The sequence below is a fragment of the Cebus imitator genome, unplaced genomic scaffold (assembly GCF_001604975.1).
Source record: "Cebus imitator isolate Cc_AM_T3 unplaced genomic scaffold, Cebus_imitator-1.0 Scaffold371, whole genome shotgun sequence".
NCBI lineage: Eukaryota > Metazoa > Chordata > Mammalia > Primates > Cebidae > Cebus > Cebus imitator.
The window spans coordinates 2,162,264-2,186,015 of record NW_016107686.1 but is presented as its reverse complement, the minus strand read 5'-3'; the positions used below and the strand labels follow the sequence as shown (position 1 = coordinate 2,186,015).

The 23,752-nt window shown below is 38.8% G+C and overlaps 1 protein-coding gene across 6 annotated transcripts in view; it reads left to right on the top strand.

Annotated features, from left to right (window-relative positions):
- Nucleotides 1-423: 423 nt before the first annotated feature.
- Nucleotides 424-23,752, top strand: part of IL5RA (interleukin 5 receptor subunit alpha) — a 43,662-nt gene continuing 20,333 nt past the window's right edge. For 3 of the 6 annotated variants that reach the window (XR_005196675.1, XM_017507295.2, XM_037730967.1), the window contains exons 1-9: nucleotides 427-2,056; nucleotides 3,282-3,421; nucleotides 7,367-7,451; nucleotides 9,518-9,663; nucleotides 10,507-10,645; nucleotides 13,902-14,055; nucleotides 14,135-14,322; nucleotides 16,395-16,540; nucleotides 19,555-19,693. Coding sequence is in view for 5 of the 6 variants with exons in the window: in XM_017507295.2 (XP_017362784.1) it covers nucleotides 2,038-2,056; nucleotides 3,282-3,421; nucleotides 7,367-7,451; nucleotides 9,518-9,663; nucleotides 10,507-10,645; nucleotides 13,902-14,055; nucleotides 14,135-14,322; nucleotides 16,395-16,540; nucleotides 19,555-19,693 (1,156 nt within the window). In the remaining variant the exon portion in view is untranslated. Of the gene's footprint in view, nucleotides 2,091-3,281; nucleotides 3,422-7,366; nucleotides 7,452-9,517; nucleotides 9,664-10,506; nucleotides 10,646-13,901; nucleotides 14,056-14,134; nucleotides 14,323-16,394; nucleotides 16,541-19,554; nucleotides 19,694-23,752 lie in introns of all 6 variants that reach the window. The other 3 variants (XM_017507293.2, XM_037730966.1, XM_017507294.2) reach the window with 3 other exon arrangements.

Here is a 23,752-nt window from a genome sequence, read left to right as displayed (position 1 = left end):
CCTTCACCATGCCTAGCATAGCGCATAGGTGCCGTCAATGAATATTTGAGTAAATGAATGTAAGAAACATAGAGACCATGACCACCATTATGTGGTGGTTCATGCCTGTAATCCCAGCACTTTGGGAGGCCGAGGCAGGTAGATCACTTGAGGTCAGGAATTTGAGATTAGCCTGGCCAACATGGTGAAATCCTGTCTCTACTAAAAATACAAATATTAGCCAGGCATGGTGGTGGATGCCTGTAATCCCTGCTACTTGGGAGGCTGAGGCAGGAGAATCACTTGAATATGAAAGGCGGAGGTTGCAGTGAGTAAAGATTGTGCCACTGCACTCCAGCCTGGGTGACGGGGAGACTTTGTCTCAAAAAAAAAAAAAAGTATATATATATATATATGCACACACACACACGTTTATATATATATATAGATACACGTATATATACACATATATGTGTGTGTATATCTCTCTCTATAGAGATATATACACACACACACATATATATATTATATACATAGAGAGAGAGAGAGACCATTAAAGCAGTATTTTAAGACAGAAAGTACTGTCCTCACAATGATTACTAAGTATTTGTAAAGGCTTCATTAGTGGCAAATATACTACATGTATAAATAGATGTGCAGGACTTCAAAAAGTAGGCCACATCGTTGATACTATGTCTAAACTTTTCTGAGTGTCTCTTAGCAAATAAATGGATCTCTCTCTCTATTCTTTGTTTTACTTCCCCTTTCCCCAAGGAAAATCACATTTTCAGTTCTGACAATTTCAACCTGATAATAATTGCACCAGTTTCATTTTGGCAACTGCTAAAATGGTCACCTTGGGAACCCCAAGCACACACACTGACTGTACTTGCACAGCTCCTACACTGAGCCTTTCAGAAATTTCCTCCAGGAGGCCCAGCTATCATCTCACAAACAGAACCACTGATCTAACCAGGGCAACCATCTTTCTGCATCTGCTCTGAGAGTCTCCCAACTGGCTACTAAAGAGACAGGGAATCCTGTATCACTCATCTCTTGGGCTAAGACTGAAGGTTTCCTTCCAAAGGCAACTACTATTCTCTGCCTGGGGTCATGCAATAAGAACTATTCTTATCTATTCACACTCTAAGCCGTATTTTTTTCTAAAGTCAGCTTTGTAGTCAATTACCTCTAAATTTCCCATAAGGAATCAAACAGAAATGGTACAAAAGACGGGAAAAGCCAAGTAGGTTTGCTGAAATTGAAGCATTCTGAAGACAGCTGGGTGCTACAATGGGTGCGATGTGAGGAACGTGGTGCACCCACAGACCAACAATGCCATTGCTACAATTTGTGTAGGACGATCTGAGCTGACAGACACTAGTAATGTATCACACCCAGAAACACATCCCCCACACAGATTTACTTGAGAGTACCAGACCTGCTCACAAAACAGAGAAGAGCTAAGGGCATTCTCTAAGGGCTGAGAACTGCTGCTATTGCCTTGTGAGTAGGGAGAGGGTACTCCTCAGGCCCTATTTTCTATCAAATCATGTGTCAGTGTTGCATAGGGGATAGAGGCACAGTAACTACTCTAGCCAAACGAAGCTAAATAAACATAAATAAAACATAAATAAATAGAAATAAATAAAACAGAAATGCAAAGCTTTAGAGTACCCATAGAAAATTTGATTACCTTGTCACCATGAGTAAAAGTTAATTCCAACTCCTGAAGATAGCAAACCAGCTCTGAAAGAGAGTGAAAATGCAGACGAGACAGTTATCAGATAATGGCTATCTGGACAAGAGAGATTCTTTCATTTGTCAGCAGTTCGGTTGTTGGGAGTTCCAGTTTGGCTCCTGCCTAGTTGCTCTGTACAAATCCTCCTCCATATTTGCTTAGAGAAAACATGTTGCCATCCCATCGTAAAGGAAGCTGCCTGAGAGTTTTTAACCATTACAGCTGTGATGATGAAAGAGTGAAGAACCGCCTCTAAGTTAAAAAGTGTACCCAGAGATAAGGTTCATTCTCAATGCCCTGCTGCTGCTCCTGATCGCATGGCCAACGCACTTCTCAGTAAGTGGAAATCAAATGCTTCACTCACCGCAGAGTAAGCAAATAGATATCTTTCTTCTATGGCATGGGCTCTTACAATACTCTGTGCTCCACCTCCTCATAATTTCACTACACCCAGGGCCGGGAGGAGGGCTTAGGAAAAGTGAGAAACAATGACTTCTAAATACATGGCAAACTTTTAAAGAACAAAAAGGGGAAACAAAACTCCTTATAATTGTATTATTATTAGCAGGGACAGAACTAATAATGGTGCTATTAAACTTGCGTTATTAGAAAGGTCATGTTGATTCTATTCTTGTGTTTTGGCTCAGTAACTGAGATGTACAAGCCTGTGGCAAGGTGACTCATATTAAAACAACACCTATGGTTTTGTTAATTCTTATATAAATATAAGGCATTTATTTTGCACTGCTCCAGATAATTTATGCAACTAAAATGAGAACATATATTCTGCCAAGATTTCTTAGAAAATAAATGAGTTTCCAAAATAGGGTATAGGGTTTAATGAAATATCTTAGGAAGTTTCAGTTAAGCAAGAAATCTACAAATAAAGAAACAACAACAAAAAGTAGATAATGGCACTTTATCTCACTGAAGGAGGCGTTCTGCTTTTTCTTTCTGGTAGGGGTTCTTGAATTTCCAAGAATGTTTCATTTTATACAAAATTTACACAAATTTGCTGAAATATTTCACCTAAAGCAAGGTAAGCATATTTCCATGTAGACAAAAAAGGATGAAATGGAACCTCCAAAAAAGTAGAAAAAAGGAGACGCAGAGAGAAAAAAAAATAAAATCTTTTAATATCCACGAGCCTAAAATTAATAAACACATGAAAAGTGATGGTACTTTTATAGCCATGTTGAATAATATCCTTAATACTTGGTCTAATGAATTATCACACTGAACATTTCATTACCTGGTATGATTTCTCTTTTAAGTGACTATGTCCTCTTTCATGGTTATTGAAAAAGAAATTAATCTATGTAGCTATTCGTTAAAAGTTTGCATTTCCAAGCATAATTAAGTTTTAGAAGTCAAATCACCTCATTTGTTTATATTACTTCAAACACTGCATGGGAAATTTTTAGGCAAGGTACCAAAAGTGGGCCAGGCTTGTTACACACTCCCCAGCGTGCCGCACTCCTGACCTAACTTGTTCCTCTGTTAGGTTCCACCACACGTCGCACATTAGGGCTGTGCACTAATTTGCTTCTGTTCCACACAGGGCCTGGCACACTGAGCATCAGTCCTGCGCATGACACTGCTAGATGGTGGGGTTGCAGACATGAGCATAGACACGACAGACACTGTCCTCGCCATCTACTCTTGAGTACTGATTGGAACAAGAGGATTGTCTGTAGACAGGTATGCCCAGGAGCATTAATGTGGGATGACAAATTGCACCATGTGCAATTGGCAGGAAATCGCCACTGAGATGTGTATATGTGTGTGTGTGTGTGCGCGTGTGTGTGTGTGCATGTGTGTGTGTGCGTGTGTGTATTTCTTTTTTTTCTGAGATAGCGTCTCACTCTGTTGTTCAGGCTAGCTTGTAGTAGTGTAATCTCGGCTCACTGCAACCTCTGTCTCCAGGATTCAAGTGATTCTCCTGCCTCAGCCTCCCTAGTAGATGGAATTATAGGTGCCTGCCTCTGAACCTGGCTAATTTTTGTATTTTTTAGTAGAGATGGGGTTTCACCATGTTGGCCAGGCCGCCTCAGCCTCCCAAAGTGCTGGGATTACAGGTGTGAGCCAGCACGCCTGGCCAACCATTGGGTAGTTTGTAGCAAAATCCTTTTTCTATTTTTCCAAATACTCAAGGTGGCAACACCATTTCAACTTGGACTGACAGAATTTTATGTCTATGGCCACAGCCTGAACTTATGAGTTATATTTTAGGACCATTTCAGAAATTTGATCAAAAGTACAGTAGCAGTAAAAAAAATGCATGCATGATAAGTGGTCCTCATTATTCATTTATATCTTTAGAAATGTGCAGTTTTTCATTGGAGTATAATGCAATATACCTAGGTAAACATGTCTTTTGCAGTATATACCTTGATTTATTTATTCTTCATTGGGATATAATGCAATATACCTAGGTAAACATGTCTTTTGCAGTATATGCCTTGATTTATTTATTCTTCATCCTTCAAGAAATAACTTTTATTGCTGTTTGTACAGGATAAAAGAGAAAGTAAACTCTTTATATTTAAAAACCTAACAGCATGAATTCTCTCAGTTGCTTTACAATTTCTGCCACTAAGTTTGAGTCTGGAATTAGGTGTCAACAGAGTTGACTCAAAAAGGTTTTAAAAACAGGGATGCCAGTATAACTTTGGTTATAAAACAAATACCCCAGGCAGAAAAATAAGTCAGAAAAAAAAGAGGGGAAACAATTTGTAAGTCTGAACGTCAGCGGAATTTAACCAGTTCTCAAGAACACTGGGGAAATCCACTGCTAATTGTCAAAATTTTACCCAACTTTCTAGAAACACCTATAGGAAAGGAGATTGTGGTTGTTTTTTCTCCAACATTTCAAAAAATGTAACACCTATCAGAAACTAGATTCTCAGAGAGCACTCGAGGAATTTTAGATTGACTCAATGAAATGTTATATGAGCAAGTAGATTATGATTTCTCTTAGAGATTGAGCATGTATTCCTGATTATTGTAAATAAGCAACCTATAGTTGCTTCATTCTGCTTAGTTTGAATCTTATTTTAACAATTTAATGGTTTTCTGCTGCATTTTAATTGGTAGCCATGAGAAGAATGAGTTGAACATATTGTCAATACATATATTTAAGCTAATGAAGTGGCTCTGTTCTTGTATAGTGAAATATGACCCAGTTGATGTCTACATAACAGTGTATCTTTGGATTAAATAAATGGCCTGAAGAGATTTGGGTTGTTTTGTTTGTTTGTTTGTTTTTTGCATGGACCAGAAGTATTAAGGGTCCACAGAGAGTGAGCAGAATTGTAGAAAACATGGTATCAAATCCTGAAGTTCTAGTAATACTCAACCTTATATAACATTTATCTGGCTCACAAAAAAACTGTTATTCTTGGTAATATTTAGACTCTTAATTGAGTATCTTGTACCATCTATAGGACAACTGATTTTTTTTCCCAAAAGCATGTTTTTTAAAATGTAAAATATAACAATGAAACATGAAAAAGTTATCTAGTTATTTATGGCCAAAAATTAATAATAAAAATTTTTTTGAATGATCAAATTTGAAAAACAATTATATTCTTAGCAGCTATAAAATCAGAATACATGACAAATTCTAGGGGACAGTGCTTGCTTATATAAAATATTCAATTATCTCCCTCATTGAGATATTCAACAGTTTTATTATTTACTTCAACAGTTTAATTGCAAAGGACAGATGTTTATTGTTTTTACAAGTACTCTTATAAGATAGTTCTACTTTGCCCATCAGTAGAAATCACAAAGGAATATTAATTTTGCAGTTGTCTCTGACCTAGAATTCCTATTATTGAAAATTAGTGCAAAATGAGATCATATGTAGTATTTCAGGAAATGCTGACGTTTCAAGACATCACCTTCATAACTTCAAGAGGAAGCTATCTTTATTGCTATTGTTAAGGAATTTTTACCTTTGCTTCTCAGGCTTAGTAGATTACTAGTGTTTTCCCTTGATTCATTAAAATTCTAACTTGTTGAAAATGTTTTAAAAATTATAGAGTACCTGCTATTGTTGTCATCATCATCATTTTTTTGAAAAAATTTTCTACATGGTGTGAAATCCTCGGAGAAAAAAGAAACAGCATTTTAAAATCAAAACTGGCAGAGTTCTGATTAGCAATGCTTATTTGGAAAGGAATTGAGTGATTTATATGCCGATTCTTTCCTGCTATTGTAGCGCTTTACCAATTTCATTAGTAAGTTCAGCAGTAATAGTGGCAACTTAAGTAATAATTTAAGAAGTAATAATGAAGTCAATAGTGTTCTGTGCTATTTCCTGGAGGTATTCATTTAGCCCAGGTCTCTCCTATGATTCTAGTGGAATTATATTTGGAAAATATCAAGCCACATAAATACATTTTTTAACTGAAATTATAAATCATTGTAATTAGTACTATAAAATTGACACAGCATAGGTTTTGCTGTTGGAAGATCAGGGATTGGGTCTAGGCTCCATTACTTAATAGCTGTTTGATCTTTAGCAAATTATTTCACCTTTCAGACTCCTTTCCTTCATGAGTAGGAAAAATGTCCATAGAAGGGATTTCCATCATGTAGAACAGCCACATGTGCCTCGTACCCAGTTTCTAGGGGGAGCACATGGTAAGAGAGTAGGAAGAACCGTTGTGTCAAAGTCAGGGCAACACAGGGGGAGCCATGTGTGTTATTTGTCCTTTAAAGCTAAGTTCTTATGAAATATGTCTTTCAAAATGTGCAGAAGAAAAACTCAAGATTTCTCATCTACAACTCCCAGAAAGAGGTCACCCACTCTCCTTTTTGATGTGTAGAACAGGATGCTGAGACTTTCGTGCGTGTTCACACTGGGCTGTTTATCACATTTGCTGCTCTAGATTTATTCTCATTGCCCAATTGTTTCAAGGAGGTAGACATATTCTCTTTATTTTCCCCAGGTCCATCACTATGTTTTTCATTTCTTTTGTGACCTGCTCCCATTTGGGTACCAAAAAAAAAAAAAAAAAAAAAAGCCTCTTCAAAGTCAAAGTACCACAAGTTGCTTCTGGATTGATGATACAAAGTTTCTCTTTCTCAGGTTACAAATTATTTTAGATTAAAGTTTCCTGTCATGTTGGCTCATATTTAAATCCTCATAGTGAAAATGGTAAAGTTGTTTGTTTCTTTTATTGACTATGCTAGAACTTCTACCGTTCAGAGATCTGCTCTGGTCTCTTGTCAAAAAGCAATCCCCTCCTATTTGTTTTCTTCTCTTCCAGCTTTAAACATATCTTGGGTTTCACCAGGAATGTCTTTTCCCCTTAGTGTGTATCAAGAACTATAGTTTTTAGATGGCAAATCAGAAGTCTCTGCTCCTATTGTACCCCTATACACACCTTTGTTGGGGCAGTTTTTTAACAGGTTCACATTTATCAATTTATGTTTCATTCTGTCTTTCAAGCTATGAATCTACATTGGAAGGGCAAAATCCAAGATTTCATCATGTTTGTATTTCTAGAACATAACAAATATGCCATAAATATTTGTTGAATGGTCAAATGACTATATTTTATGTTAGAAAGTAGCTATCAGTTTTTCTTAAAAATAGCAACAAGATGATTTTTATATCTCCCTTGTTTTCTGTAGGATATGGTCATCATGGCACCTATATTACTGATTCTTTTGGGGGCCACTGAGATACTACAAGCTGACTTACTTCCTGATGAAAAGAGTAAGGATCTTCTATTCAATTCAATAATGTTTATTTTTAGAAGTATGTTAGTAAAAAGGTAGCATTATTTTCTGTTAAACTGTCAATTAGAACATTATATATGGATTTTTGTAAGAGACAATATTTGTCCCATCAGAATACAGATGCTTTAAACATGCTGTATTTTAAGAAACTAATGTTGGTTGAAATGCAAATGTTATGCTACAGTGAGAAATCAAAGTCCAAGTGTGGGTGGCTGGGGACCATGGAATAAAGCTAGTGCCAGTGGCCGCATTTGGAAAGTCTTCCCACGGAAGGGAATAGTTAGCAGGCTTCATAACCGAACATTAAGAAGGCTCCACTTCATTTTGTCCTGAAATTTGTTGATGTATGTATTTGGTGTGATGACAGAGTTTAAGGAAAACCATCACATGATCCAAATCTAGCATCGTCAACAGAGCTATCAATGGTAATGACAATGTTCTATCTTTGTATGTCCAAGGCAGTAGCCACTAGCCATATGTGATTACTGAGCCCTTGACATATGGATAGTGCAACTACGGTAATTAATTTAAATTAATTTAGGCCGGACACAGTGGCTCACACCTGTAATCCCAGCACTTTAGGAGGCCAAGGCAGGTGGGTCACTTGAAGTCAGGAATTTGAGACCAGCCTGGCTAACATGGGGAAACCCCATCTCTACTATAAATACAAAATAGCCAGGTATGGTGGCACATGCCTGTAATCTGAGCTACTTGGGAAGCTGAGGCAACAGAATAGCTTGAACTGAGAGGCAGAGGTTGCAGTGAACTGAAATTGCACCACTGTTCTCCAGCCTGGGTGACAGAGTGAGACTTTGTCTCAAAAATTAATTAATTAACTAATTAAAATTTTAATAGCCACAAGTTGCCAGTGGCTACCATAAGGGACAGTGCAATACAGACAGAGCTCTAAAAATTCTCATGTGGTAAATGTGGATATAGAGGTGTAGAAGGTTGTTAAGGTCAACGGATAAAACCTGATTACTTAGTAAATGAATAAAAGAAGTTTTGGTAATTGTGTACACAATACTGTCCTAATTGTAAATAAAAATAAATAAATATATTCCCAGAAAAATCGTAGTGAATATATCATATGTTAATGCCATTCTTAGTGGTATGATTATTTTAAAAATTTTATTATCTTCTTTGTGCTTACCTGTGCTTTCCAATATTTCTTCAAAGAATAGATAGTAATTTTGTAATTAAACAAAATTTTATATTTTGAAAGCAAAGTCAGAAAGTGGCTCATGAAGGGGGAAGAAAGCTTTTCTTTGTGTAGAGGCCTATTTAAGTAAGTTTGCTTGCAAATATTTTTGTCTATGACTCATAATAAAAGGTAAGTACATTTTTACATTATATACCAGCACACATACAAATATATATCTATAACTATCTTTATGTAGTGGAAACAAGAGGTACATGAAACAGCTCTTATTATGTTTGATGCACACTGATATTTTTCTATTCTATTTTGCTTCCACATCATTAAAACAAAAATTCTGATCACAAACCAATACATTGTTATCATTGCCTGTTAATGGATAATGACCCTCAGTTTGAAAATTATGGTTATAGGGAATAGTGACACAGTAACGTGCATATTTCAATAAAAATATAGATATTATAGGTAAACACCTGGGCAACATAAAAAAGATAAGTTAAAAACACTTTTAAAGAAACTGCTTGTAGGCTGGCCGTCATGTCTCATGCCTGTAATTCCAGCACTTTGAGAGGCTGAGGTGGGTAGAACACTTGAGGTCAGGAGTTTGAGACCAGCCTGGTCAACATGGTGAAACCCTGTCTCTACTTGAACAACAACAAAAAAATTAGCCCAGTGTGGTGGCATGTGCCTGTAGTCCCAGCTACTTGGGTAAAAATAGCCATTCTCTCTTTGCCCCGGAGTTCAGGCACAGAAGAACAACTGTGTCTGTGGTGCTGGCAGGTCCAGGACAGCATCTGCAGGGCAACAAATATTCAAAAAGTTTTCAAAGTGCTGCCTATGTCCAGTTGAACACTGTGTTGTTTCTTTCTTCTTTGAATCAACAGTTTCACTTCTCCCACCTGTCAATTTTACCATTAAAGTTACTGGTTTGGCTCAAGTTCTTCTACATTGGGAACCAAATCCTGATCAAGAGCAAAGGAATGTTAATCTAGAATATCAAGTGAAAATAAACGCTCCAAAAGAAGATGACGTAAGTGTTTATTCTAACGGATATCCTTACTGAGAATAAATATGCCTTTTGACTGCATTTTCTTTATCAAATGAAATTTTAGATTTAGAAAAGAAAAAGAAAACTACTGATAGGCTCTTTGTTATATTATCAGTAGAATAATGTCTCTGCAAGAATGCCTGTGAGCTAGTGCTGGGTATATTGTTCAGCATTACACAGCATTGCAGAATATTTTAACTTTCGGATGATTCTTTCCCTTAAGGAAGAATGTTTAGTAACTTCTTAGGCACAATGGATTGAAAACTGGTTTTCTGTTTCCCCTAAAATTACAACAGAACAGGGGAAAGTAGTCCAGTAAAACAAGAAGCAGGCAGGCAGAGTAAAGAGTTAGGGAAACCAAGTTCGAATCCTAGTTTTTCCACTTCCTGCCTTTGCAACCTGGGACAGGTCACTTAGCTTCTAAGAGCCTCAGTTTTACCTCGGGGCTACATTCAGGCACCTGCTGCATATTAGGTGTGCAGTGCATTCAAACAAAAGGAGAAGTGATTCATATTAACTGTTTTTCAGTCAATACACAATTCTAGAGAATTTTCTGTCAAACATTGACCTCTGGGGAGTTGGTGGTCAAGGAGAACTTGAGTTTAACTGTAATATTTTATTTGTATTTACAAGAATAATGTGTTCATGTGTTGTTGAGAAATTACTGTGTTGTTATTACAGTGGTTTTGACTTTTTTCTAGCAAAACTGTTTCATTGCATTTTCCTCGTCATTCAAAAAGTGGAAGAAAATGCAGATTTGATTAAAATAGCTCTCTTAAGGCTAGTTCTCTTTTATGTATCATAACTTGTGGGTTTTATTTTTAGTATGAAACCAGAATCACTGAAAGCAACTGTGTAACCATCCTCCACCAAGGCTTTTCAGCAAGTGTGCGGACCATCCTGCAGAACGACCACTCATTTCTGGCCAGCAGCTGGGTTTCTGCTGAAGTTCAGGCTCCACCAGGTAAGCGAACCTCCAAAAGTCCAGTGCCTATGTTTTGGACTTTGGAACTATGGAAAAGTAGAAAAATTAACACTAACTCACTTTTCTTCAGTCAGTCACCTGTTCTTATCAAGTACTCCCATATCAACAACATCCTAACCAAGGCTGCTGCCACTTCTTATAACCAACTGAATTCCATCTGGAACATTCTTGCAGAAATATCCACTGTCTCTGCATTGGCCTCCAGTGGAAAGCTGGTGTTTCTGATACTTAGAATCAGTAATACTTCTGATCAAACACTTAAGTGTGCACACACAATAGGGGAGAGAAAAGAGGAAAAGCAGGCTACCAAGTTCTGGGATATGTGGGTGCACCCAATAACAATTGTCCTGGTCAGTTGAGCTCATAGGTAATTTTCAAACAATTATCTTCTCATATCACCAGATGAAAAGACCGTGCCTCCTGAATTGTGTTGGTGACTTAAAACAGAATCATAAAGATCTTCCCATTTACTTTTTTTTTTTCTGAAAGAGAGTCTTACTCTGTCACCCAGGCTGAAGTGCAGTGGTGTGTTCTCAACTTACTGCAACCTCTGCCTCCTGGGTTCAAGCAATTCTCATATCTCAGCCTCCCGAGTAGCTGCGATTATAGACATGCGCCTCTATGGCAGACTAATTTTTGTATTATTTTTATTGTAGAGATGGGGTTTTGCCCTGTTGGCCAGGCTGGTCTCGAACTCCCGGCCTCAAGCCATCCACCTGCCTCTGCCTTCCAAAGTGCTGGGGTAACAGATGTAAGCCACCGTATCTGGCCCAATTTATTTGTTATAACTTGTCTAGACCACATACCAGCCAATTTGCATGAGCTTGATTCCAAGTACAGAAACTAATTCAAGGTAGATGCAAGAACACAGAGATGGGTTATTGTATGTGCTTTACATCAAACCACTATTCCTCCTTTCTATAATGAATAACTGGATTTTACCTATGAGGCACTTTGCCATTTAGATTTCTACAATTCTAATTATCCTCTGAGCACTCTAATACAGGATGACACTAATAAAAATTATTTCTGTTTTGAACCAAGTGGAATCCACATAAAATGATTCCTTGGATGAGAATTACAAGACAAAGAGTCTTCAGAATCTGTAAACTGTATTTGGAGCATGGACTTTCTGGTCATTTGGTGCATGGACAAATATATATTAGGTTGGTGCAAAAGTAATCACCAAAATCATAATTACTTTTGCATCAACCTAATATATGAATATATACTATGAACTTAATAAGTCAATCTGCTTTTAGGTATTTCTTTAATACCTCATCTTTAACTTCTCTAGAAACCTATCTTTAACTTCTCTAATTTCTCTATAGGTAATAAAAGGCTCTCTCTCATCATTTTCTCCCTCTGCTTCTTGAAAGACACTGGCTGACAGAGATAAAAATGATCTACAGCTGATTTAAGCTACGATCAAAAGACCCCCTTCTGTCTCTCAAGGCTCTCATTTTGATGCGGTCCTTCCTGACCTGGGTGCAAGAGCTTGTTTTCTTCTCTGAACAACCACCAACAAGGCAGTGTTTCCCAGTGTATTCTAAAGACCAACTGTTAATTCAGCAACAAGAGAGGTTGTAATGAAAACAAGCTTTTCTAGTCACATAATTTGAGAAATCCTTAAAGAAGCAAACATTAAAAGATTGCATTTAAAATCTTGGCCAGGCATAGTGGCTCACACCTGTAATCCCAGCACTTTGAGAAGCTGAGGCAGGTGGATTACTTGAGGTCAACAGTTCGAGACCAGCCTGGCCAACTTGGTGAAACCCCATCTCTACTAAAAATACAAAAATTAGCTGGATGTGGTGGCATGTGCCTGTAATCCCAGTTGCTAGGGAAGCTGAGGCAAGAGAATTGTTGGAACCTGGGAGGTAGAGGTTGCAGTGAACCGATCACACCACTGCACTCCAGTCTGGGCGACAGAGTGACTCTGTCACAAATAATAAGAATAAATAATAAATAAAATAAAATTTGAAGGTTTTCTTTTTTCTTTTCTTTTTCTTTCTTTTTTNTTTTTTTTGAGACAGGGTCTCACTCTGTTGCCCAGGCTGGAATGCAGTAGCATGATCTTGGCTCACCCTTGACCTCCCCAGCTCAAGTGATCCTTCCACCTCAACCTCTCCAATAGCTGGAACTCCAGGCACCTAACACCACAGCTGGCTAATTTTTGTTTTATTTTTTGTAGATATGGGGTTTTTCCATGTTACCCAGGCTGGTCTCGTACTCCCGTGCTCAAGAGATATCTATCTGCCTTGGCTTCCCAATGTGCAGGAATTACAGGCATGAGCACCGTGCCTGGCCAATTCAAGGTTTTCTTAAAGTTCTAGTATATTAAAGAGGACTTTAACATGCTAATGTGCATCAAGTCTGCACAGTAGTGGTATTATCTTTCAGTGTTGTCAAAACTCATTTATTCTGAGCAGCAACCCATGTAATTCATGAAACATTTGGATACAACCTAATGAATCATACAATTCTAGGATGGAAAGAAACACTCAAGACCTTTGTGTACCAACCCTCTTCTTTACAATTGAAAATATAGAGTCCAGAGAGTGGGGGGCACTGTCTCACAGCTAGTTATTAACAAATGCGGCATTAGAGCACCAAAGTTGCTGGACATCAACCTCTAAATGATAATATATTGTACTTCTCTTGAACTTTCACACATTCATTGCAAAAACACAACCACCAAGCCCCAAACAAAATAGCTGGGAAGCCTTTAATATCAGAAATGGGGGCTTTATAATTCTAATTCCGTATGTCCTGTAAGTCGGCCTTTGGTGGTTAGAAGGTTTCTAGAAATACGTGATAATGGCTGGGCATGGTGGGTCATGCTTGTAATCCCAGCACTTTAGGAGGCCAAGGCCAGTGGATCACTTGAGGTCAAGAGTTCAAGACCAGCCTGGCCATCATGCTGAAACCTCAGCTCTACTGAAAATACAAAAATTAGGTGAGTGTGGTGGTGTACACCTGTAATCCTAGCTACTCAGGAGACTGAGGCATGAGAATCACTCCAGCCCAGAGGCAGAGTTTGCAGTGAGCTGAGATTATACCAGTGTACTGCAGCCTGGGTAACAGAGCGGGACTCTCAAGGGAACAAAACCAATGTGAGGATGATTATTTTTGGTGATGAATAAGACGTTCACATCACTGCAGTTCCAAAAGAAGCATGAAATTCAGAGTCTACCATGGCAATTTTTTGTTCTTTTTATTTTTGACTACCTAGGGTCTCCCGGAACCTCAGCTGTGAATTTAACCTGCACCACAAACACTACAGCAGATAATTATTCACATTTAAGGCCATACCAAGTTTCCCTTCACTGCACCTGGCTTGTTGGCACAGATGCCCCTGAGGACACGCAGTATTTTCTCTACTACAGGTTAGTACTGAACCTATTTTTACTTAGGCAAATGGTTGTTTCCTGCAGTGCTATAAAACTCATGAGTGTTCCAATTTAGGTATGGTTCTTGGACTGAAGAATGCAAAGAATACAGCAAAGACATATTGGAGAGAAATATCGCATGCTGGTTTCCCAGGACTTTCATCCACAGCAGAGGGCGTGACTGGCTTGTGGTGCTTGTTAATGGCTCCAGCAAGCACACTGCCATCAAGCCCTTTGATCAGCTGTTTGCCCTTCACACCATTGGTAAGACTGACTTAATCCAAATCTGAAATAACCTCAGAATCTGAGCACTGGAGGGAAGGGTTATAAAGATCACCTAGTTTTACTACTTTTCTGATGCTAGGTAAGCATGGGGCCCATATTCGAAAACCACTGGGGCAGGGTTCTCCATCCCAACACCACCAATGATTTTGACAGGATAACTCTGTTATGGAGGGTTGTCTTGGGCATGGTAGGATATTTAGCATCATCTCTGGCTTCTCACACTAGATGCCATTAGTATGCCCCTCTGCCCCTGAGATATGATTTTTTAAAAAGTTTCAGACTTTGCCAAATGCCCCTCGGGGGTAAAATTTCTCCCAGTTGAGAATCACTGCACTAGGAAAAGTGAACTAGCTGTTTCAAAGAGACCATTTAATCTTTCATCACTTCTGACAGGTTTTGTGAAATTTCTGCCCCTGGGTGCCGTTATGGACTAGTGCCAACCCAGATGGTTTGAGTCCTTTCCCTACAGAATGGCCTGTCTTAGCTGTTCCAGTAGATTTCCCATTCAGAAGCCCTTCTTCTCCAGGCTAACATCTCTCTCCCTCCATTTCCCACTGTTCTGGCCCATCTCCTGGATGTTCTCCAGCTCGGATATCTCTCAGTGTGCAATTCTCAGCTCTAAAAATTCTATTCATGTTTTTGTCTGCTCAGTTCTCAATACACAAGACACTCTCCCTCATCTCAGATAGTTCTGTTTATGAAACTCATCAGGTGCTCTCACATGACATTCTTGGTTATGGAGATTCCAGATTTCAATGGTGGGCTGGTTATTATGGGCTGCTGGGGGTGGCGGCAGACTGCCTGGACTTGGATCCTGGTTCTACCACTGACTGAGTGACCTTGGATGAGCTGACCATTCCACTGTATCTAATCTTATCTGAAACAATGGAGAGGAATCAATACTTCCATTGTGTTTTCATGAGAATTGTGTTGCTAATGATAAAGTGCTTAGAACAGTGCCTGGCATAAAGTTTTAATAAATATACTAAAATATTATTTAGAGGATATGATTTGGCTGTGACATATCTATATCCAATGGATATAACTTTGTGTAAAGAATCATAGCCCTTACTAAAGAGGTCATGCAATTCTCTCCAGTAGTATATTTCTAAGGTAAACTAAAAATGTCACTTTCATGAAAATTGGCAATAAAAGATGCTGAGGAAGACCCAGGAAAAAATAATATTAATATGAAAATGGATATGATCTAGTACAGACCACAGGAATTCATTTTCTTTTATGATTTTCATTTTATTGGGGCTAATTCCTAAAAGAAATAAGTACTTTCTTGGTTAATAATTTTCTTCTTCTTAGGGAATAGGAGGCTCTGAAGCCAGTGGATCCCACTCTTTGCCCTATTAATTGTGAAATCTAAGCCACATTACCTAAGACAAGGACACTCGCTAAGAATTAATTTCTACTCATCTCAAGGGACCATAAGACAATCAAGTGAGATCTCAAGGGAAAAGACATTAGAGTCCTAAGTGAAGACAAATTTAGCCCAATCCATTCTTTTTAATGCAAAATAAAACTGAAGCTTCCTGCTCCTCTGTCTCCCAAACAAACAAACAAACAAAGACACAGTAAACAAAATGAGATTAAAAACTGAATCTCAGAAAGGGGAAGTGATTTGCTCAGGGCCGTATAGCTACTGGCAAGAGGCAGGGCTTGGTGGGAGGTCCGGGGAAATGTTCTCTCAGTGGTCAGGTTTATTCTGGGCTTGGTACAACCTGAGTAGTAAAAGGGGATGGTGGGTGAGTCTTGCAATGAGCTAAGTGGGGAAGAGGTTCAAGCATTCAATTCCATTTGGAGTAGTAATCCTTGTAGCTTCCAGAAAGGGTCTCTTCTTCTTCAGCACTGTAAGACAAGTGTATTATGGGAGGCCACCAGCTTCCTGTGGCTTGGAGATCAGTTGATTAAGACCTGATGGTAAGACCTTTTTGAAAAAAGCCTATCTCAGAAATGCCTTGAGAAGTGTCAGTGGGTTGGAGTTATCAGCTCTGATCACAGATTCTAAGGAAATATCACTGATCTTTCATTCCCTAATGTAGATCAAATAAATACTCCACTGAATGTCACAGCAGAGATTGAAGGAACTCGTCTCTCTATCCAATGGGAGAAACCAGTGTCTGCCTTTCCAAGCCATTGCTTTGATTATGAAGTCAAAATACACAATACAAGGAATGGATATTTACAGGTAATTCCTCAGATCATTCCAATATTTGAAGACAGACATTCATTTTAGAAACATTTAAAACATTATCTTCAGTGACTGCAACCAAATTACAACTTTGTACTAACAAGGTGAAACTTAACTTATATCTACTCAGGTATTTATAGATATAAACCAAATCTTACTGGCCTTTTGTTTTGAAAGAACATACTTTTGGTTGAAACTAACACAAAGGATTAGATACAGACTCATTGGTACTACTGTTAGTTAAAACCTAAAATGATGGCTGGGTACAGTGACTCACGCCTGTTATCCCAGTATTTTGGGAGGCCAAGGTGGACGGATGACCTGAGGTAAGGAGTTTAAGACTGGCCAACATAGTGAAACCCCGCAGTATTTTCAGTACTATAGGTTAGTACTGTACCTATTTTTACTTAGGCAAATTGTTGTTTCCTGTAGCCTCATAAAGGAGTCAACTGAGGTCAGGAGTTCAAGACCAGCCTGGCCAACATAGTGAAACATAACCTATCCGGATGTGGTGGCACACACCTATAATCCCAGCTACTTTGGGGTGGGGGTGGGGGTTGAGGCAGGAGAATCGCTTCAATCAGGGAGGCAGAGGTTGCAGTGAGCTGAGATTGTGCCACTGCACTCCAGCCTGGGTGACCGAGTGACATTTCATCTCAAAAATAAAGAAAAATCTAAAATGATGCAGCTGCTATAAAAACGGTATGATGAATTCTCAAAAAATTAGAAATAGAATTTCCATATGATCCAACAATTCCACTTCTGGCTACATATACAAAAGAATTGAAAGCAAGGATTCAAAGACATGTTTGTATACCCATGTTCATAGCAGCATTATTCACAATAGCCAAAAGCCAGAAGCAACCTGAGTGCCCATTAAATGAATGGATAAGCAAAATGCAGCATATACATACAAAAGGATATGAGCCAGCATTAAAAGGAAGGAGATTCTGGCATGGTACAACACAGAGGAGCCTTGAGGATGCTATGCTAAGAAAAATAAGTCAGTTACAAAAGGACAAATACTGTCCGATTCTACTTTTATGAGGTTAAATAGTCAAACTCATAGAAACAGAGTAAGATGGTGGTTACCAGGAATTGGTAAGGTGAATGGAGAGCTATTGTTTAATGGGTACAGAGTTTCAGTTTCGCAAGATTAAGAGTGTTGAACATTGGTGACACAACAATGTAAAAATACTTAATATCATAAAATTGTACACTTAAAAATGGTTAAGATGGTAAATTTCCTTATATGTATTTTACCACAATTAAAAAAAACATATTAGCACTAATGGTCAAAAATTTCAAGGGGAATGGAACTGAGAAGAAAGTCAATCAACATTTCTTGAGCATCAATTATCTGTCAAGCTTTATTATTTGAGTTTATTCTATCCTCACAATAATGCTATGATGTAATTATCATTCTCATTTTACAGGAAAGTGAGGCAAAAGAGATAAAGTAACTGTCCCACAGTCACAAAGCTAGAAAAAAAATAGGATAGTCGGGATTCCAACTCATGTCTTATTGAGAATAGACAAAGCCAATTCAACTTGATTCAACAAATATTTATTAATTGGTTCCTTTGTGAAAGATAAGGATAAATAAGACTGTTTCTGCCATCGAGTGACCCAATCTTGTGACACACTTGCCCAGCCTTGGGGTTGTCCTCCTACAGGAAAAAGTCAATGTAGCTAGAGATATGGGTGTGGGCAGAGAGCCTGCTCTGCAGAGAGGAATTGAACGGCATCTGCAAGAATGAAGAGAAACTGGTCTGGCGAGAAAACATGAGAAGGACTTTCCTAGTCAGAGCTTCCCAAAATACTTACACTGAAGGACTGTGTGTGTATGTGTTTTATACTGTCTCATCTACCATGGACTGGTGCTTTTGTCAAATACAATTAAAATGATTTGCTAGAAAAAATTAAATACAGCCAAAGACATGTAAAGTGTCAGTTCACTGATGTGTTTATATATATAAGCAATGTCAAATTGCTATCAAAACTTGTAAATTGCAGTCATAATTTCTATATTTCGCCCGTCACAGGCCAGTAATAAATAGTGCCTGACTTGCACCAGTCTAGGAAAGGAGTGACTTTATGCTTGAGAGAGTATGGTTCCTTCAGCCAAGTGGCAAGTAATTCAGTCTGCCTGGATATAAGACCAACACTGGAATCATTACTCTATATGTGACACTGTGACTTCTCCCCAAGTGGCTCTACAGAATTTTGTTAAAAAATAAATAGCTTCTTTTTTTTTTTTTTAACCATGACTACAGGCAATGGATGCCACTGAAAAGTTTTGCACAATAAAGAAATGTGTCTACATTTGCCTAGTAGAAGAATTTCGGTAGCAGCATGAAAACTAGATGTGAGTGGGGAAGGTACACATGGACATATAGATGTCAGTTAGTGGCTACTGTAAGAGTCCAAGCAAAAGATAATAAGAGCTAAAATAGGCAATGGTCATGGGCCTGGAGTTAAAAAGGGAGAAATACCTCCAGGGGATATTCAAGATACAGGTGTCAGGAACACATCTCTGGCACAGGGGACTAGTTGGATGGTGGTGGCAATGATCAGTAAAAAGAAAAATGTGAAAGCCTCATTCATGAGAAAATACCTTCATTTCGACACTAGACAATCTAGTGTTCGTGTGATATTATTTAGTAATGTGACCACAGATTATGGAGGGACAAGGTGAAGGAATAAAGCATTCTGGCCTAGGCCACTCCAGTCTTTCAGTCTGGAAACATCAGCTGGGCCTGGAGAGGATCACCTGGATCTTGACCATTGACCATTTCATATATTTTGGTTACAAGACAGCGTTCCCCTGAAGGGCGATTGCCAACACATCCACACTGAAGCATCTAGCATAAACTAATTGTGTCCTGTTGATTTTAAATTGCTTGCTGATCAGTGAGTCACATGACCCATATAGTACCTCCTGTTTTGACAATTGGCAGAACTAAATTAGGTGTCTGGAGATTCTTATAATGCTATTTTTCCCCACTTAGATAGAAAAAATGATGACCAATGCATTCATCTCAATAATTGATGATTTTTCTAAGTACGATATTCAAGTGAGAGCAGCAGTGAGCTCCATGTGCAGAGAGGCAGGGCTCTGGAGTGAGTGGAGCCAACCTATTTATGTGGGTAAGTAGCTTATGTTTGTTTTGCATTGGCAGCCTTCCGTGTGATCAAAGATGGTAATCTCAGAAATGTATACTTTCATTTGTGGGTCTTAAAATGGTTCATATCTCTATTGTGGCTCATTTTCTATTGGTCTACTGCCTTTTCATCCAGGGACAGATCTGCCATGAAGCCAATAAAGTTTAAGTGTCCAAGCTTCTCATTAGCACCAACCCTCCTAGACCTGGTACCTATTTGTTCCCCCAAATTTTATTTCTAGTTCTATCCATTTTTAAAATTCAACTTTTTATTTTGAAATAATTATTAGACTCACAGGCTATGGGAAGAAATAATAGAGATCATGTGCCTCTCTCATCCAACTTTCCCTAAGGGTAATAACATCTTGCAAAACTATAATACAGTAGTGTAACTATAATATTGGTGTTGACAATCCAGATCTTACTGAGATTTCCTCAATTTTATATATCCTCATTTGTTTATTTTTTGAGACAGACTTTCACTCTGTCGCCCAGGCTGGAGTGCAGTGGAACTATCTTGGCTCACTGCAACCTCCACCTCCCGGGTTCAAGTGATTCTCCTGTCTCAGCCTCCCAAGTAGCTGGGACTACAGGCACATGCGACCAAGCCTGGCTAATTTTTGTATTTTTAATAGAGAAAGGGTTTCACCATGTTGGTCAGGCTGGTCTTGAACTCCTGACCTCAGCTGTTCCACAGGCCTCGGCTTCCCAAAGTGCTGGGATTACAGGCATGAGCCAGTGTGCCCAGCCATATATCCTCATTTGTATATGTGTTTTGGTGGTTCTATGAAATCTTAGCACATGTTTAAGTTCATGTACTCATCATCACAGTCAAGATACAGAGCAGTTTCATCATCACCTGTTACCCTTTTATAAATATAACTATCACTCTCTCCCATCTTCTGTCCCTGAACCCTGGTAACTACTAGTCTGTTCTCAATCTCTGTAATTTTCTCATACCTAAATTTGACTTTATACTTTTATTTATTTAAAAGAAGTTTCCAAAATTGAATAATCTATAGGAGCCCACGAAATCTGGATCTGTCCCTGAGCTTTCAGCCTACCAGACATAGAGGATCAAAGTGTTCAGGCATCACCCAGGCTAGTGTGTTTGCTCTGCAACTGTTTATGTTAGGATCAAATGGACTAGTTTTCTTGGCAAGTTAAGATGGGCATCTTCTCTGTCAGTGAGCTCCATGCAGGGTAATAATATAGCCAATGGCAGCTATGGATGAAGGGACACATTTCCAGTCTCACCCTGTCACAGATGTCAATTCCATACCCAGGACATGTGGACTTGCACCTTGAAGACAGAAAATTCATACCCTGTGTTTGCTATTACCTGGCTGTTACAAGCAAGTCAACATAGGCATTGTCCGAGAGAAGGAAATAGTTAAAAAAGCAGCTAGTGTGTCCCAGGCGTATGTCAAACCACGCAGCCTGGGGAGGCAGACACATGCCATAAACTGTTCCACTAGGTCTACAAGAGCAGGGGATGATGGGCAGAAGACTGGAGCCTTACATAGAAAGCCCAGGTTTAACATTCAGCCTTGACAAGGATTGACTGTGTAGCCCCAGACAAATCATTTCTCTCTGTTTGCTTGGGTTTTCAAGATAAAGGAGATAACACCCACCTTCCCTGCTCCACAGGGTATCTGAAACAAAAACAAGAGCAGGGATAGCAGATTACATGTATTGGGTTTTCGTTGTTTTCGCCAAGCACTATGCTAAATACATTTTCTTAGTCCTATCAACAAACTTACTTTGCAGAGGAGGAAATAGGTTTGGAAAGGTTAGGTGACTGGCTTAACTGTGTGTGGCCAACAACAAGTGGCAGAGATGGGGCTCTAACCCCAGATTAACTGGCTCTAGCACTAGATCTCTGGGCACTCTGGGATGGTGTGACAGGATTCTGCAAGCTTCAAAGTGCTGGGTAGATTAAAGTCTTATTTACGAGATCTTAGTAGCCAATCTTTGTGATTATGGCTGGTCAAACATGTGGATGTCATCTCTCACAAATCCTATGGGGTATTCAATAACCACTGGAAGAGTATACATAGGAGAGATTTATTTCAGGCACATGCTAAAATCTTCTATTATTTAGTTAATTCACTTAAGCTAGGGGGTGTGTTTTCAGGAAAGTCTTGGGCAGTGACCCACTAGCCCATGTGGAAATGACTCAGATCTGACACAGAGCAGGTGGATTTCCATGGAAGACTGGGAAAGATGAGAAAAGTCCTGATAAATGGAGAACTGTTCTGAGTCTGCCATGTGGCTGGTCACGCTGTTACCAGCGCAGCCTTAGAGGGGTAGCCCTCACATCACTCAAGAGAGACTTACAGGAGCAGCATGAGCCTTCCTGGGAAGAGAGAACTGAAAGGACACTAAAAGGAACTGAGAATAGGCCAAATTCACCTGCTTCATAATTCTATCCTCCCTTCCTCCTGCCCCCACCTAACTAAATTGACCCAGCACACACAGAATTTCCCTCAACATAGCTCCATTTGCACAGAGAAAATTCACTCTGTTCCCCAAGAAGGAAACAAATATGAGAAACATTAATCAGTCTCAGGAAATTTTTAACAAGGTCATTAATTTTGTCAAGTGCCTAAGGTGGAAGTTTAATTTTTGTTACTTGACTTTAATAGACTTCTTTTTAAACACGCTTTATGTTACTCCCCACAGGCACAAAACTCACTGGCTCAAAACTACTGCTATTTCTGTCTTTCCAACACTTCCATATATACAATTCCGGAGATTTTTAAATGCTGTCTAAGGAACCCTAAACTAAGATGATGGACACCAAGGTCAGAATCCTGGATAGGAAGCCAGTTATGCTTTCTGAGCCTTTGACTTTTGAAGTTATAGTCAATGTTGACTGTAGATAATTTAGAATGTATAGGGTGAAAAAGAAGCACTAGATATTCAGGACATCTGGGTTTTAGCCATGGCTCTGCCAATGTCTAGCTCTATGATGTAAGCTAGAAATGGCAAAAGATAACATTTTGTGAGCAAAGTAATCAGAGACAGCTTAGAGTGCAGTGTTGAGAAGAATTCTGAGGCTAAATTTAGACTATCAGAAGGAATCATGATCTCCTGCCACCACTGCAGGAGACAGGGTGGTGACCAGTGTGCCAGGGTTTTGCCACCCTGTCCTAGTCAGTCGACACCTAGCCCATATGGGCCTCAGCGCCCTCACCTGTAAAATATAAGCACTGCACCACAAACCTGCTTCCAATTCTGCCATTCACATTTACCTCCTCTGCACCACCACACTGCAAAAGTGCTGAGAGTGAAATTGTGATCCATAACGAGTGCTTATTTTAAGCTTGTTTTTAGTTTATTATTCACTCTCCACTTTAGAGCTCTCTTACCATTATTATTTCCTAAATAACACCTTCCTAGTTTGAATATGGGCTCATTATAATTTCCCCCCTAGGTGTACTTCGTTGCCATTATCTATATCAAATACCATTTCATTTACTGCCACCCTTTTCATGAAGATGAGCTGATTAATATTACTACTCACCTTATAAATTCATCCTTTCTGGAATTTACTCCCCTGCTCAGTTTAGGATCATTAGTGAATTTAATCAAGGTAGACTTTCCATTTTCATCAAGATGATTAATAAACATAATAGGAAGTTCAAGCCCCTCTGGGACATTTTGCGTGGCTCTTTTTTATCCCTTGAGGATGGAGCAATAATTACGTTCAGCTAGGAGTTTATCAGGTGATTTTGCTGCTACATTCATTTCCTTTAAACACGCTTTCTCGTCTTTTACCTTATCTTAAAAATGACAGGCTGCAGCCCTCCCACTTCATTTTACTCCAATGTTCAACTCAAATATCACCCCTTTCTTAGATATTAATCCCCCCCACCATTATTTTAACTTAAGAAAATGGAGGTCCTGAGATACTAAATGGCTCAGCAGTTGTCAAACAGCCAAGAAATGACTATTAACATATAATTTTCTCAAATAGGTGATATATGAACCAATTAGTGAATTAGAATAGATTTTGTTCACTAATTAACCCACTATAGCC